This window comes from Cornus florida, unplaced genomic scaffold, assembly GCF_030987335.1.
Source record: "Cornus florida cultivar Cherokee Brave unplaced genomic scaffold, ASM3098733v1 CherokeeBrave_3.0.0_Hap2_Chr05, whole genome shotgun sequence".
NCBI lineage: Eukaryota > Viridiplantae > Streptophyta > Magnoliopsida > Cornales > Cornaceae > Cornus > Cornus florida.
In genome coordinates, this window is record NW_026775575.1 from 88,945,704 (window position 1) to 88,964,015 (window position 18,312).

General features: G+C 38.2%; 1 protein-coding gene across 1 annotated transcript; it reads right to left on the reverse strand.

Moving 5' to 3' along the window:
- Window positions 1–865: 865 nt before the first annotated feature.
- LOC132309660 (uncharacterized) lies at window positions 866–2,203 on the reverse strand. The gene has a single exon (XM_059807948.1). It carries the CDS (start codon window positions 2,201–2,203, stop codon window positions 866–868), a length of 1,338 nt encoding a protein of 445 aa, XP_059663931.1.
- Window positions 2,204–18,312: the final 16,109 nt, after the last annotated feature.

An 18,312-nucleotide genomic window follows, 5' to 3' on the forward strand; every position in this document is an offset into this window, starting at 1 on the left:
GTGGTGGCTTTTAGGGTTCCTACAACCTTAGAAGTGCAGATTCTGAGGAGAGAAGTGCAGTCCATAACGATGGAGATGAACTCAACACAGATGCTATCCAGTCTCATCATAAGTAGCTAAACCCTTTCTTAGGGCACTTGATGTAACCCAACCTAAATACTATGGATTGATTGTTTTAACTCTGGGATTAATTTTAATACATGTATTTTCTTGATTATATGACTCTGAGCACTTGAGACAACTCAAGTAGTTTTCATGCTTTAATAGATTATAAACTGTTATTCTCTTGTCTTAGATGTAATAGTTTGTTCTCCATTCCCAAATTATCTTGTTGTGCGGTATCTGGTGAAGCCCTGACGGACACAAGAATAGAGGTCATATAATGGTACTTTAATGTTTTTTACAATGGAATGTTTTCATAATCTATGCTTAGGAAATGTGGTTCATTTGCAAAGTAGTTAAAGTAGGTAGAGTAAGTAGGTGGATAGTCCACGCTAACCGCAAATAGGTTATAGTTAGCTAATCTTGTAAAACATCTTTCTTTAAAACCCAAATTAAACAAATGTTATTGAGTTCAATTCTTTTGAAAAATATCATTGTTAAATTCCCAGAGTTAGTATAATTAACCACAATATGATGGTTGTGGTGAAGTCAAAACCCTAAGACATTTTCTCTCTGATCACTCAATTTATTTACTTTGCTTTTATTTAATATTGTGTTATAATTTTAGTTTGTAAAACTGTGACAACTAACAAATTCTCCAACCAAGTTATCTGTCAACCATGAAATTAATTTAAAGGCTAATACAAATTCTATCTCTTTTTGGGTTCGATATCCTCTCTACGTAAAACTATCCTATACAAAATCATTTGATTGTGAGAGATACAACAACGCCACATTCAGCACAATAATCAATAACCTCACTTCCCACAAAGGAAAGGCTTCTATCTGTGGTGAGAGTCTCTGGAATTCCAAACCTGTGTATAATGTGCTTCTTGATGAAATTAATAACTGTTGATTGCTCACAAGTCTTTAATGGAATGGCCTCCACCCATTTTATGAAATAATCTGTTGTAACTACCATATAAGTATGGCCATCTACAGATGGTGGTCTTAACTTTCCAATAAAGTCCAAAGCCCACCCTCTAAATGGCCATATTTTTACTATTGGCTGCATATTTATTGCTGGAACCCTTTGGACCGGGCCATATTCCTGACATGCAATACAAGTCTTTGCAAACTCTTTGCAATCTTTCAAAATGTTTTTCCAATAATAATCATACCTTCTAAGAAGCCATCTCATTTTGATTCTAGCTTGATATACTCCACATATTCCAAGGTGTGATTCTACCATTATTCTCATGGACTCGTTCCTGCTAAGGCATCTTAGCAAGAGACCATTTTCTTTACTCTTTTTATAGAGATCTCCATCAATCAAAATGTAATAAGGTGCCAAAAGCTGAATCCTCTTGTCCATATTGGCACTAGGATCTTGCAAGAAATGAATAATTGGTGCTCTCCAATCATCCAAGTCTAATTCATCTATATCAACATTGAAAATCTTCCATGTCTTCTTGGCAGGTTTGATTCTTTCTGGCTTATCAGCTTGGAAATGACCTGTCATCTCATACCGTGACTCTATAGAAGGGAGAGTCCTTCTTTTAATTCCTAGTGGGACTTTCACTCGGGAGGCTAGTTGTGCCAAATCATCAGCCTCCGTGTTCAAATGCCTTGGCCAATATTTGAGTTGGAAATCATCAAATTGGTAAAGTAATTCCAAGGCCAAAGAATGGAAAGGCCTCAAATGACAGTTGAGATATCTATATTCTTCAGAAAGTTGGCTAACTATCAAGTTGGAATCTCCAATAATCTGGACCTTATCCACCTTTAGCTCTAGCAGGATTTCTAACCCAATAATTAGTGCCTCATACTCAGCTTGGTTGTTTGTACACTTGAAATCCAAGAAGAAAGAAAATGTGGTTTTCCTTTCTTTTGGTGAAGTGATAACTATTCTAGCTCCTCCTCCATCATGAGTGCTTGACCCATTAAACATGAGAGTCCAAGATGTATAGTCAAGGTAGAGATTATCCACCTCGTCACATACTTCTGAATCTATCTTGGTAGAAAGGTGATCTGCTAGAAATTCTGCCATTGCCCTTCCTTTAACTGTCTTTTGTGGAATGTACTTGAAAAAGAATTCCATTAAGGCCAATGACCATTTTCCAATACATCCAGTGATCTAAGGCCTCGAAAGTATATAATTAATCAAATCTGTTTGAGAAATGATATACACGGCCACTGGCAACATATAGGTTCTCAACTTCATAGCCGCGTAATATAAGGAAAGACACAACTTTTCAATGAAAGTGTACCTATATTCCACTGGAGTGAGCACTATACTTAGATAATAGATGGTTTGCTCCTTTCCCCATTCATTGTTCTACGCTAAAAGAGTTTTAATGGATTCATCAGCGGCCGATAAGTATAATCTTAAAGGCCGCTTCTTGATTAGAGGCATCATCACTGGAGGGTTGGCCAAGTAGTTTTTCAAACCTTCAAAGGCTTGCTGTTTCGTCCACTTGAATTTCTTAGCACCTTTCAATTTCAACAATGGGGAGAAAGCATGAGTCTTTCCAGCATTATTGGCAATGAATCTCCTCAAATATCCAACCTGGCCAAGAAATCTTTGTAGTTCTTTCTTAATGGCCGGTGGCTTTGCTTCAATAATTGCCTTTGCTTTATTCTAGTCTATTTCAATACCTCTTTGATGGACTAGGAAACCCAGGAAATTTTCAGCTAAAACCCCAAAAGCACACTTCAAGGGGTTCATCTTCAACTTGTGTTGCCTCATCTTTTCAAAAGCCATCTCCAAATTATGGAGATATTGAACTTTAGCCGAGGATTTGATGACTACATCATCAATATAAACTTCCAAGAAATGGTCGATTATGTCATGAAAAATGGCTTTCATAGCCCTTTGATATGTTGCTCCAGCATTCTTTAACCCAAATGACATGCCAACCCATTCAAAGGTTCCAATGGATCCTGAACATCTGAAAGTCGTCTTACCAATGTCTTTTTCCGCAATATAAATCTAGTTGTACCCAGAATGCCCATCCATAAATGAAAGAATTTCATTCTTGGCAGCAGAATCTACTAACTGGTCAACAACAAGCATGGGGTATTCATCTTTTGGAGTTACAAGATTGATGTTCCGAAATCCACACATACCCTTAGCTTGCCATTCTTCTTAATAACTGGAACTATGTTGGAAATCCAGTCAACATACCTGGTAGTTCTTATAAAACCAGCCTTGTGTAGCCTTTCTATGACGACCCTGGATTTTTCAACCCAGCGTGTCCTGTGATGACCCGAGCCAGATCCAAGATGCGGAAGCAAAAGAATTGGAATGGCCTCAAAAGATGTACGTCATCCCTAAGGCATTGAAGTGACTCCCCATAAAGCCACTAAACTCATATGTGCCAAACAAATGAAGCAAGAATGCCTAATCCGAAAAGAAATGAACCAATGGCAAAATGGTCATTTCTAAATTGAAATGGGTGCCACTGAGCACACCATTAGAAAGACAATGAAAAATGAACAAGGTTAGACCCAAGAATCACCTAATTCTGAGTTCGAACGGACAAGATATGAATTTAAAACAAGGTGGCCTTCGCCGTTTAAGGATTTCCAAGAACCTATCTTACTAAAACTGGAATAACTCTCATCATATATGGAGTTATGATGTGTGGTTGGTACCATTGGATAGCTAACTCCGAGCTCTTGAACTTAGAATCAAGAATGACCAAATTTGGATTGAAAACGAACAAGATATGACCTTCTGAAATCAGTGCAACAAAGCTGACCAAGGAAAAACTGAAATGAGAAGTTCCAGGGAGGATCGGTCGACTGAAATGTAACCATCAGCCAGCCGTAACTCAACCGTCGGTCGGCCAAACCCCAATCATTAGCTGGCCGAAACAAGGTTTTTCCTAAAAAGGCTACAGGAATGGTCTCGAGGGAATCGTCGGTCAACCGGTGGAGCTTCATCAGCCGGTCGACACATCTGTTGCAGCTCAGAAAAGCTACTGCAATGTGTGTGTGTGTGATGCATGGTCTGTCTCTAAGGCTATCTAAGCCTTCTACATGATCCGGACATGTTTCAAAACACTTTCTAGGCCCGTTCAAACATCTAAAACAAACCAAAACAAGGAGGAGCTCAAATGAAACTCTCATGCATGAATTTTCATGAAAATTCATGAAAATTGCCTAAAAATAGGTCAAAAGTTGAAATTTAAGGGTTTTGTGAAATGTGGACATGCCCGCGAACGTAAAAAGACATTTAAAACGCGTCCCAATGGTCCACGACCTCAAAATGTCAAGAATGCAAAATATGACCTCTCAATGGCCAAAAATGCCTAAAAATGGAATAAATGAAACTACTTATGCAAGACCTAGAGTGAAATAGTGTTTGGCTTTTGGCCACACCTCGTACGTGATCATAGAAACCCTGTGAAAAAGAAAGAATGCAATTCCCATGCCCGATGCAAAAGTTATGAAACAAAGACTATTGATTTTTCAAGGTTTTCACAATGACTTTGAAAGTGAAAGTGTATAAAATACATAATACATGATATTAGCCTCCGGCCACATCTTATACATGTTGAATACAATGAAAAGAGTGTGCTTATGCACACTTTACATATATGGAATCAAAGAATACAAGTTTTGTCATAAGAAGCTACAAATCATCCAAGGCAATGAAATCTTCAAATTTTAAGTCCTGTACCTGAAATATGCCCTAGTAACGTAGGGGTGAGCAACATAAAGCTACTTGTAGGAGATGAGCATGCATCGACCTAGCGTTTTACGATTATATCACCTTATGGTGAAGCATGTCAAAGGGCTCATGTCACCTAACGTCTATGTCAAGAGGAGACTCAGGGAGCATCCTAAGCTACCCTAGAGTATAAGCAACAAGAATCAGGATACATAAACATGTATGAAACAAATCAAGATCGGGATAATCCAATGAATATAACCAGTAAGATAGCAACATGATAAGGATCACATTATCAATGCAATTTACATGATTGGGACATACCGATTTAACACGAAAAGAAGAATACACGAAGTCAAAGATAATGCACAAAATCTATGCAATGCAGCAAGGTAGAGATATTTTATAAAGCACGACAAGAAAATTACTCAAATATAAATTAATGAGAATTACATTATCGATGCAATTAACATGATTGGAATTAAACCAATTAACACGATGAGAATTATACACGGAATCAAGAACAAGGCATAATACCTATGCAAGTATACAAGGATGGAACATTCCATATAACATGACAATAAGTATGCTCGGACATATGTTAACAAGAATTACATTATCGATGCAATTAACATGACAAGGAGTATACTTGAAATCACGAATGAGGCATAATATCTATGCAATGAAACAAGATTGGAGCATTTCACATAACATGACAAGTTTAAATCGTCAAGGAATAGCAACTTGAAATTTAAAAAATGAAATCAACCAATGTGGAAACTCGGATATCACCCGGATTAAAACTGTACTCTTGAGATCACTTTAGGGCTACTAACCCATGGGTACCTTTCCCCTAGTGTGTACTATAGTTGTAGGAGGACATTCCCCCATACTAGAACCAAGTCCTATCCATGTCAATTCTTGATTGATATCCCAAGTCCCAAAATCAACGAGTTATGCAAATCAAGATTGTATCAAATACAATAAATACATTAACCACATTTCATGCACAACCAAGATTTTGGAGCATGCAAGTCATGCCCCTAGTTCATCAACTATCATGGCATATGAGATGACAAGAAATCATAGTATGCAACTATATGACAACATCCAAGATATATAGCACATGGAGTTCATTGAAGTAAATATACTACAAGTATAAGATACATAATTCAATTATTTTCTAAGCAACATATGAGTAATTAAATCATTCCAAGACAAGTGTGCATGTTCATTAAATATATTAATGAAACCTAGATACAAGGGGTCATGATTAAACCGATGGAAGCATAAAAAGGAAAATTTAATCAACCTAAGGGATTAAATTATCATGATTACAAGGCAAGTCCAAATGTTCTATGAACAAGGTGTGTCAAGGATCATATCAAGGTCAAGTTCAATGTCAAGTTACAAGTCCATTTCATGCAAGACATAACCATGTGAATTAAGTTCCATACAAAGGAAGTAAATGAATATAAGTTTCAAACTTATCCGATTATTCTCAATTTGATACACATGTGAAGGAATTTATCACGAAAAGTATGAATTCCAAGTTAGAAACTTGATCAAGGCCAATGAGCTATTGAATGGATTTTAATTATTACACTTAATTAAAATCTCTAAGTTTTGAAATTCATCCAAATGATCTCAAATTTAAATATGTTATACAACATACCATGACATGATTTAAAAACACGATACAAGTGAATTCCATGCAATGAATGGCTATGAGCATTAAACTTTAATACTAGAAAAATAATAAATGATAGATTTCAAAACCTAACCAAATATTCTAGATTTAATATATGTGAAACCATATAGCATGCATATAAAGAATGTCAAGTCGGAATTCCAATGGGGTGAATAGTACACCCGGAATAAATTAATTAATCAAATTAATTAAATATTACTAGATTTCAAAACAACTCCTATTACTCTAAAACTTACCTATGTTGAAGAGTGAATTAAAGTCTAAGATAATATGCTAACACATATTGTTTTCAAGCTAGCTAAGGCCATGTGAATTAAATATTTATTCAAGATAAATATTAAATAAAATCTTTAATACTTGTTCAAATTCTCTCAATTTAATATATGTCAATGACCATATTATAGAGTATTATATTACCATGCTACATGTTTAAAACAAGCCATGAACAACCGGGAAAATCAAATCCAATACAAGAAAAATAAATAATAAAATCTCTAGATTTCATATTTAAGCATGTAAACAAGTTTTATAAGCATTAATAGCATGTTATATAACAAGAATTAAACCTATAACACCCCCTACCTCAATTTGAGATGAAAATCTCAAAAGCCCACCGAAAAAAAGTGTTCCGAATCTGCCAAAACTCCTAGGTTTTGTCGGGGACAACACGATCTACATGAATCCAAAGGAAGCCCCATGAAAATCACAACTTGACCTCAAACCCAAACTCAAGAAATGGTCAGAAATGGATTCTAATAAGGGGGAATGGTAGAACACGTCGAGGGGAACAATAAATGTAAAGGCCGAAGAATTTCTACCAAGGAAATCAAGTGGAGGAGAAGGAGAAAGAGTGGCAGCCAAGGAGCTCCCATGGCTGCCGGCCAAGAGAGTGGAGAAGATGAACAAAATCTGAATTTTCTTCTTTAAATCCCCTATTTATAGAAAAATCCTAAAAATGCCCCGAAAGGGCCCCGCCGGGTCTGGAAAAGTAAATTTTGAGCAAATGCGCTCAAACGGAAAAACTCTGTGAACAAAAAAGATTCAAAATAAGAAAACATGAACAATGGAAGAAATGGCATCGAAAACTGAATCCCGAGCAGAGAGTTATGCCCCGAACAAGTTCAGCGGCAACTAGGTCCAGAAACTCTGAAACTGGAGAAAAACGACCAGAAGGAAATTCTATGAATTTACAAGTCAACGAAAAGAGAAAATGAATCCTGTATGAGGATTCAGGCTCCAAACGAAATATTTTGCAATAACTTTTGTTAATTGCACAATGGCCCCTAAAAAAAGGGTTAACTGCGAAACTGCCCCAGAATGAAAATATCTTCCAAAAGATATTTTCTTAGATACCCCTGAAATAAAATATCTTCAAAAGATATTTACAAAAAACACCCCCAGAAAAGAAAATAATTCCAAGGAATTGTGCATCCATGCCCCTATGGACACCGGAAGCAACCAGAGTACTTTCTTATAAAAGTAAAGATACGTATTTCGAGAAAACCACTGAAAATGAAGACACGTGAAGTCAAAAACCAATTCCGAGCATGAAAAGTGAGGTTGTGCCAAAAACTGGCAAACGGGGAAAAGACAGAATAGGGAAAAGGACAAAAGTGAATAGTGTCCTGAAAAGTGAAAATACGGAAATGACTCGGTCCTCAAAGGAAGTTGTCAATCCACACGAAAGAGTCTCAGAAGCCAATTCTGAGCACTCAATATAACACTAAACAACGAGAAACAGATATCAGAAAAGAGAATTAAACGAAAAAAATTTATCCATAAAATTTCAGGAAAAATGAAAGGAAGTCACCGGATCATTACACTTTCTATCTCTTCTTTGGACATCCTTCTTGGAGGCTGCTTGAAAGGCTTGAAACCTTCTTTGATTGGAAATTTATGCTCTACCAGCTTTCTGGAAAGTCCTGGCATTTCCTCATACGTCCATACAAAGCAATCTTTGTACTCATAAAGTAAGGAAATTAATTTTTATCTAAAGGTTGGTTCCAAAAGCTTACTGATGTAAGTAGGCCTAGGGTCTTGCTCCATTCCAAGATTAACTTCCAAAAGTGGATCTTGCACTTCGGCCTTAAGATCATCAAGTTTCGTTGGTGCTGCCTTCAAGTCTGTCAATTGGATAGCATCCAACTTGTCTTCAGTATCGTCCATAATCCCTAAAATATTGGTAAAAAATGAGGTACTGGCAGCTGTAGTCCTTTCCAGACATAGTTTGGCCAGATATGCTTTCAACCTGATAAGGCAGTAATTAACTGCCTGACCAAGTATCATATCTTCCTTAGGCTTTTCTTCCATAAAACTTTTATTTGAAATGTAGCATTGAACACCGACCTTAGGTAAAATTGTTGGCCTTGGTGTTCCTTGGAAAAGGTCCCTTATATCCTTTTCGGTGAGAGTTCTTCTCATGGTGGCCTTCCTTGGATGGCCCTTGCTTTCCTTTCCAATAAATCTAATTGGAACGTATTCTTCACTATATATCTAAGCATTTGCATGGTAAACCCTTCCCACAAATGGCCGATTATCTGCCTCCACCACTTTTACCTCATCTCCATTCCAAAATATCAGCATTTAATGGAGTGAGGATGGAATACAAAAATTTAGGTGAATCCATTCACGGCCTAAAAGCAAGTTATAGGCCGTTGTGGACTTAATGACAAAAAAGGCTGTGATGGAAGTTCTATCTCCCATCGTTAATTCCAATAGTAGAATCCCTTGTGTCTTTACTACTCCTCCCGTGAATCCACTAATGGATACATCAGTTGGGATGATGTCTTCGAGCGAATTTCCAAGCATACGCATGACATTGACTGGAACAACATTCAGTACTGAACCATTATCTACCAAAATTCTTACCAAAGGCCTTCCTTCCACCAGTACCCTAATATACAGAGGTTTGAGTTGCTGAGTCATACCATATGATGGCTTTTCTAAAACAATTTTCTTTGGCTTCGTGGGGCTGTTTTCTTCAATTACAACCCCTTTTAATTTCTAGAAATGCTAAGCTTCATCTTTGAAAACTTCTTCTCTATGGATACCCTTATTTAGTTCCATTTCAAATGGCTCAGAATTAGACTGTCCAAGGCTTTCCAAGGGAAGACTCGTGTCTACTACATCTCCTTCCATTGAAGTTAACTGGTTTTGTGATACCCTCGGATCCGAGACATGGGTTGATCAGACCCAAGCCCAAACCCGAGGGAAATATCAAACAATTAAAGTATTTTAAAGCGAACACAGAATATAAAGATTTACGAATTTAAATTACAAAGCTGAAAGAATTAAGAAATATAAAATCCTCCAAATAAAACTGTATAATAATACTTCAAATCCAAAACCTTCATGAGTACAACTTGAGAATCCATCTAGTGGACCCCTAAATAAAAATGTCAACTGAACTAGAAAATAAAACTAAGCTAGATCATAAAGAGAAGTCCTATGTAATCCGATGAATGAGAAACTATCCTCAACCAGCACGATCAAGCTCTAAGGCTGGAACCGTCCTGTATCTAAAAAGAATAAAGGAGTGGGTCAGGCCCACAAACAAGTTCTAATCTAACTGCAATCCATATAGTGACTTGATACGCAGATACACCCTAGATATCCTCACAATAGCTATCTAGTCTATACGTATATATATATCCATACTAAGGACACTCACTGGACTATAATAGGGGTCTCAACCTGAATAGAAGGCAACATGCGAAAATTCACCCAAAGGTGGGCATGAGTACCTAGACCTAACAAGGTACACCTACCTACTATATCTAGCTACGCACCCACTGCATATACGCACCCTAACCAACAAGCCTGAGACTCAAGCTCATCTCATGGTACCATAATCATATATCTAAAGTCCGTCTGAATCCAGAGTAATCCTATAAGTTAAAGATATGACTTGACCACAACCAACTAATCCAGGAAGTCACTCAACTTAGTCAGTTGATCTGACTTATACACAATTTAAGATTCAACAGTTTACAATCCATTCCATTAATCCGATAAGTTAGGTCTTAGTGTTTTGAAGCCAAGCCGTCCCTAGTGTGCCACCGTTCTATACCGATGCACACAATCCTCTATATCCATGTAAATTACAACATATAAATCATACTGAGTAATTTACAGTCTAAACTAATATCCAAATAATTGCAGAGACGATAATTAATATTCTAGCAATTAAAATCCAATGGGAATCCAAGTAATTGCAGAAAAAAGTTTAATATTTCGACAATTAATATCCTAAAGCATGTATAGAACAAAGCAAATCTGTAGATGGTAATTTACAGACCAAACTAATACCCAAATAATTGCAGAGACGATAATTAATATTCTAGCAATTAAAATCCAAGCCATAATCCATGTAATTGCAGAAAAATATTAAGATTTCAACAATTAGCCTCCAAAGCATGCATAGATCACATTCAATACATAAATGACCCTATAATGCATTTGGAACAAGTTTTATAATCATGGTGTTTCTCATTAAATTGCTAAAATTTAATTTAAGCAATTAATCTCTTTCATCTGATAACAGTCTAAAACAATTATACTAATTTGATACTATTTGTTCCAAGTACTTAGCACTGAATTTTAATTAATTTAAAGTCTTAATGATACCCAAAACCATCTTCCTAATCACTCTGTACAGTCCCAGAATAATTTCCATGCTCCAAACAGTAACAAACAGTTCGTAAAATACAAAAAACAAAAAAATATCAGAATGTAAAATTGAAGAGGGAGCCTACTCCAATTCTTGGGAGTAGGCTCTTTTAACCTGGAGCCGGCTCCAAGGTCCTTGGAGCTAGCTCTACATTGGTGGGAGCCGGTTCCCACTTCTATGGAGCCGGCTCTCACTTCTTCTGAGAGCTTTCGGTCTTCTTTTGCTCCATTTCAGTTCATCCTCTCCGTCTCCGGCCAGTCCAACCTTATTGTTCTTCCTCTATATTGAACTTACAGACCTTAAATTACATCTAGTATTAATTTAGACTTTGGTTTGATGCAGTAAGATTCAAAACAAAATTAAAATAGTGGCCCGTTTTATGCCAAAACAGAGACGATACAAAACTATACGTGACAGAATGATTTCAAATTAAATTTCACCAATAACAGATAATCAAGTATAACATAAAATGGTCATGCATAGTTCAATTAATGTCCAATTAATCTCCTAGATACTATCTAGGTGCACAGAACACAAGCCAATGGGAAGGAGAAAGAAAAGAACTTGCCTTCAGTTTCAGATTTGAAACTCTAATTCTACCGTCTCTGAATGTTCCGTTAATGTCCTAGACCGTAGTTCCACCTCTGTTGCTATTGGTTTCACCTATGAGCAACCTCTCCTTCCTCCTTGGTCCAACCTAGCCTTCCTCTCCTATCTCTCTCTGTAACTCTCTGTTTCTTTCACTACGGGAATAGGGATTATATACTTGTGGTTTACAGAATTAAGTTTTCTGTTATAAAACCCGAAGTCGACATATACTATAGTATTTATAGGCTTCAATTAACCAAAACCCTATTCCAATTCTAACTATAAGTCGGCCATGCTGAATCCTAAAACCCTAAGTTACGATAAATAAAATAAATAAACAGTGAACTAATTAAATAAATCAATTAAATAATTAAATTAATTAAAACAGTTAAGGCGACCCAATTACTGAATACAACCATTAATTTTAATTTAATCCAAACAGTCAAACAGTTACATATTAATAAAGCAATTAACTTAATTTAAATGAGTCAAATAATACAAATAATATAATAAATTCAAATCATACAACTAATTCAATAATCACCACAATATACAATTAAGCAAATAATCAAATAATCAAATAAAACAACACATAATCAAATAAAATGCAATTAAATAATAAATTAAATACTAGGAAATACCCTTTTAAAATTAGGGGTATTACAGGTTTGGATGTGGCTCAAAAACTAAAGGAAGAACCATTACCATATTGCAAGTAAACTCACCCGGAAGGCTGCCAAAACAAATTTTCTTGCTGCTGCTGGAATTGTTGGAGATTTCCAAATATGTTTCCTCCTTTGTAGGAGGGCTATCTGTCTTCAAGGAATTTCCAACTTCTGAATCCAGGTCTAGCAAGTCATCAGGATCTCTTTCCTTTCCTTTAGCTGGAAGTTCTGATAAATCTGAAGGCATGGTATTCTTCTTTGGCTCGTTGGTCCAACCATGGTCTTTTTCCCATAACCTCCTTCTGTCAGCCCTTTTCCTTTGCTGCCTTCGCTTTTGTGTGTGAGTTAAATAGGAATCATCATGAACAGGAAACTTGGGATAATTAAGCATTTTCCACCTCTCATTTTCCGAGGTAAGAGGCTTAACCATTCTTGGACGGAGATGCTCATTACCCTTTTTGATCCATACTTCTGAAGCCAGTTTTGGCCTAGAATAACTGTCACCTTCAGAGGTTCTGCCATACCATTTGCTGCTTTCATACCATCTGCTAGGACGAGGCCTTGCCTCATTAGGAACCCTACTCTTTCCAAACTCCTTAGAATGAATTATGGTCTCCTTTCTGCTGCCTTTCTTTCTGTATAGACTCAGCTTTCCTTCTCTGGACTAGTTACAGTAACTGTGTTTTCCACCTTTTAGAAAGTTAGCTAGTCATGGATCTTCCTTTTCTGACCTCGGTCGTCATTAGAAAGCTTCTCCTTCTGTTTCTTTTTTGGAAAATCTCTATGGCAACCTTTATTCTGAATTTTACACTTGGGGCAACAACCTTGCTGGATTAAGGCAATCTGAGCCTCTCGGAGTTGTCTTTCCAACTTAGCCACTGTTTTCTCCATGGATGCTGCTGCCTTAGGAATTTCCAGCTTTCCACTGTCCACTAGACCTGTCAAATCCACCTTCTTCTTAGGATGTTCCAGAACCATAGAAACAATGTTTGTTACAATGACCTTAGGGAAAGGATTTCCATCAATACCCATCACCTCTGATTTTTCTAGAAACTTCAGCCTCCCATCTTCAATTGTTTTCTGCATAATATTAAGAAAAACTACACAATTATTAGTGGAATGGCTCCACACATTGTGGAATTTGCAATACTTTTTTTCGGCCATTTTAGAAATTTTTAACATCTTGTGGCTTGCTGTGAAGATTAGTTGTTTGTCAACTATGAACAAATAAAAAATTTGCTCGGCTTTGGAAATATCAAACGAGTAACTCCTGGAAGGGTCTGCCCCCCTCCACTTGGAACTAGAGGCGGCCTGCAAGTTGGCCATGGATGATTTTGGTTTTGCCAAAGCCTCACAAGTATAGACCTTTTTTATGTTGAGCTCGGCTATATTAACTTCCAAATCTCCCTCTGTTTCAGTGGCAAACACCTCATAGCTAAGATCACGATAGTAAGTACCCTTGGAAGAAGACTTACGGTCTTGTTCTTTGTGATGGAGGTCTTCGTACTTAGCCACTCTATTGGCCAAATCAAATAAATCATGGAAATGTACTCCTTCAAATTTTTTATGAAGCTCGAATTCTAAGCCATTGACAGTCATTTTAATATACTCTTCTAGTGGCAAGGACAAATTGCATTTGTGTTTAGCCCTTTTGAATCTGGAAAGGAAACTGATCACCGAATCTCCAAGTAGCTGATGAAGTCTGGAAAGATCTGCCATGGACACCTCAGGCTCGGTACTATAAAACTGAGTATGGAACAAGTCCTCAAATTGTTGCCAACTTTGGATGGAGTTGGCTGGCAAGTTGGAATACCACCTGAAAGCATAGCCGATTAATGTATTTGGAAACAAGCATACCTTCAACCATAGATTGCCAGCTACTTCTCCACATTGGATAGTAAAACGGCTAATAGATTCCAATGTAGACTGTTCGCCCTCTCCATTGAATGTCGTGAATTTTGCTATTCTAAAATTCCTTGGATATTCAACTTCGTCATTGAACTCTGGATAGGGCTTTCTATTAGCTAGTCTTCCACCCCTTCGAGTTAGGCCAAATTCCTGTTGGAGGAATTCTGTAAATTGGCCTCTATCAAGTGCCATGGGTTGTGGAAAGTTATTATCTAGCCTCACTTGAGGTTAGTTAACCCCTTGATGCCCCCCACCTACCATCGGTAGTGGGTTGGCGTTAAAAGGGTTATTCCTCCAATGGTTTCTTCCTCCTTGGTCCGGAAGTGGCTCCCTTGGAAAAGGTTGCCCCCCAACAGCCATCGGCATGGCCACATATGGCCTTGGAGGTGCAGGTGCGGCTGGCTGAAAGTTCATGTAACGACCCACTCCACCACATGGTATGATATTGTCCGCTTTGGGTCTGAGCCAGCACGGTTTTACTCTTAGGCTTCACCCCAAAAGGCCTTATACCAATTGGAGGTGACACACTTACATATAAGCACTTCACTTTTGTGCACCCGTAGCTCGCCAGTGTGATAGTCTGACAATGTCTCTTGCACCTGCCCATGGCACACCCGCCCACAAGATCATCACAATCCACCCCCCTTGGAAGCCCGACGTCCCCGTCGGCACACTTCCGGCTGGGTCAGGCTCTGATACCATTTTTAACGACCCACTCCACCACATGGTAAGATATTATCCGTTTTGGGCCTAAGCCCGCACGGTTTTGCTCTTGGGCTTCACCCCAAAAGGCCTCATACCAATTGGAAATGATGCACTTACATATAAGTATTTCACCTTTCTTTTACCCAGGCGATGTGGGACTGTGCACCCGTAACTCACCAGTGTGGTAGCCTGACAGTGTCTCTCGTACCCGCCCACGACACACCTGCCCACAAGGTTTTCACAATCCACCCCCCTTGGAGGCCTGACGTCCTTGTCGGCACACTTCCAACTGGGTTAGGCTCTGATAACATTTGTAACAACCCACTCCACCACATGGTATGATATTGTCCGCTTTGGGCCTGAGCCCGCACGGTTTTACTCTTGGGCTTCACCTCAAAAGGCCTCATACCAATTAGAGGTGACACACTTACATATAAGCACTTCACCTTTGTGCACCCGTAGCTCGCCAGTGTGATAGTTTGACAGTGTCTCTTGCACCCGCCCATGGCACACCCACCCACAAGGTCATCACAGTTCACAGGTGGAACATTCTGCTATTCTTGAGGAATATGGTATGGCCATGGTTGGCCAGGCTGTGCATGCCATATCCGCTGTAGGAATGCCATAGTTGGAAAGTTCTGAACTTGCTGAGTGGCTGTCATGGGCACTGATTGTGGAATGGTCATCTGTGCCACAGAAGATGTCACAGGTGCAACTGGAATGTACTACTGTGCCATTGGAAGGGATTGCATTTGCTACAAAGTTAGAAGAAGTGAACTTCCATGTTATTGAGAGGCACTGCCTTCAACAAAAGTAGCCGGCCTACTGAGTTGGAAAGCTGACTGTTGGGTCCTTTCAGAATTGTTTGGCCGAGGGGCCAAACCTTGGTTCGAGCTTCCAAGGGTCCGTTCTAACATTGACTCGAACCTTTCAGAGATTCGGTCTTCTCTTTCTTCTAGCTTCCGCTCATTAGCTAGAGTAGCTTTTATATGATCCTGACTAGCCTTAGATTGGTCTTGCGCAACTCTGGCTAAGTCTTGGGCGACTCTTGCTTGGTCTTGCGTAAACTTATCTTGTTGCATGGCTATCATACGGATGTTGTCCATGATAGGTCCATTTGCCATTGTTTGGGCAAACTTTTCCACCTTGTCACTTTCGTCAAGTGCAAATTATGAACCTTTAGCTGGAAGTTCACCGGCTTACAACTCTCTAATTTCGGCAGGGTCTTGGACAAACTTGCCTTGCCTTCTTCCACCGGCCATTGAACAATCTGTCTAGAGGTCCCGCCGGGCGTGCCAATATGTTCGGCTCCTGAAAACCGTGGTCCTTTCGAAGTGTGAAGAGGAGGGTGAGTTACGAGCATGCCAGGAACTACAATAGTTCCAAAGTAGAAATCCGAACGATTATCCAGTTGGAAAGTTATAAGGATCAGGCAATTGTATAAAGGTCTGGAATGACCACCTTCAAAGGGTTTTTTTTGCCTTTGAACAAGGAGTTCAAACTATTCTATGGCTAATGGGAAATGAAGACGGTATTGAAGGTGCAAGGCTGGAAATTAAAGTAATTGAAAGTGCAGGACTGAAAATTAGGATAATTGAAATGCATGACTGAAAAAGACATGAAAATACAGTGCTAGGCTGGAAGTAGCAAAATGAGTGTTGGACTTAACTCAAGTGTTATGAGAATTCATCACATAAAATGAATGCTATACAAGATAGTAAAGTGCTGGACTCAACTTAAAATGATGTATATTCATTGCTGGAATAGAAATACATGTACTAGCAAAGTGCTAGGTTTAGACATAATGCAAACTCATTGTTGAAATGAGAGATGAAAGGAAAGATACTTGTGTTGATATGTTGTTTTTGCTGGGCAGGCAGGGTTTGCAAACTAGCCTTGGGTGCTCTATTTATAAAACTCTTCATGCATGCAGCAGCTTGATGTGGCAACTCCAGTGATTTCGACGTGGTCAGATTCCAGACTACCAAGTGTCCCATGTTCTCTTGGCAGTTGAAACTTCTTTTCTTCTATCTTCTTCTTGCCTTTATTTCCTCTGATGTTCAATAGTCTTTCACGAACTTGTATCGTGGGTGGTTTTTGGAATGAATTTCCACTTGTCTTCTTCACAAATTGACATACGTCCAACGTTCCATGTTCCTCTTCCGTCTCCCACAAATTCCTTCTCCAATTTAGACATGATTTAATCATTTTAAACCCATTATCCATAATCCACGACAACCATTTTCAATTAGTGGTAATAGTTGCGTGAGACACCACCACTTTCAACTGATAACAAATCAAGCATCCCACGTTCCTTAGTGGTTTTTCTTTCTGCAGAATCCTATTTCTGTAAAACTTCCATATACATCATGCATATATATAGCAGTTACTTGCAGACCCACGTTCTCCGAGCACTGGGTAACTTCTTTCCAGTTAAACTTTCCATTCTAGTCTTTGTATCATGATGTCGTGGCCCCTTCTTTCGGCAATTTCTTCATCATGGATTATATCTGATATATATATATATATATATATATAATATGTATAAATATATATATATATATATATATATATATCCATGCTATAAATTATGGCCAATGTTCCTTCTCATTTGCGACCTTAGACTCCACAGTGCCATGAACTCCTTAATTTCAGCGTTCTTCTTGACGTGGATTGGCGTCCACAACTCTTTATAACTTCTTTCCTTGAAACTTCCCTTCCATGTTCAGAGCTTATGGCGTCATGGTCCCAAAATTATAGCAACTCCTTTACTCCATCGTGGGCTATATAAAATATATATATTTAGGAATATATTTTACACTCATGGAAATAATGCCCCAGTTCCTTGTTGCTTGATTCAATCAGAGTAGTTGTTGAGAACCTCCTAGATTTTAGGAGAAAATCCAACCCCACGTCCTGCTTACTCAACCTTGATTTCGTAATTAAATAGAGAATATCCATTTAATTATTTTTCTATGAGAATAGGACTTCCATTAATAAAATCAACTCTTTAAAAGAATTGCTCTACCGTGGCAAGTTCAGTAGAACTCGCCACGTGTCGATGAATCATTGGTTGGTTAATCTTTGACTTGAATATTCCTATAAGGTTGAACTCATGATAGTAACTCCATGCCACCTTCTTATACCTTTTAGGACATTATATCCAAAGTTGGTAAGTCCTACTAGGACTCACCATTTTCTTTTAATCAGTAATTCCACGTGGTGGAATTTTATCTAGACCAATCACTCTTCAAATGAAACTACGTAGTTTCAATGTTCCAAAGGA

What these genes read in the sequence shown, in the direction of transcription:
- LOC132309660 (XM_059807948.1), bottom strand. Translation starts at nt 2,203, where the DNA reads ATGGAATTCTTTTTCAAGTACATTCCACAAAAGACAGTTAAAGGAAGG.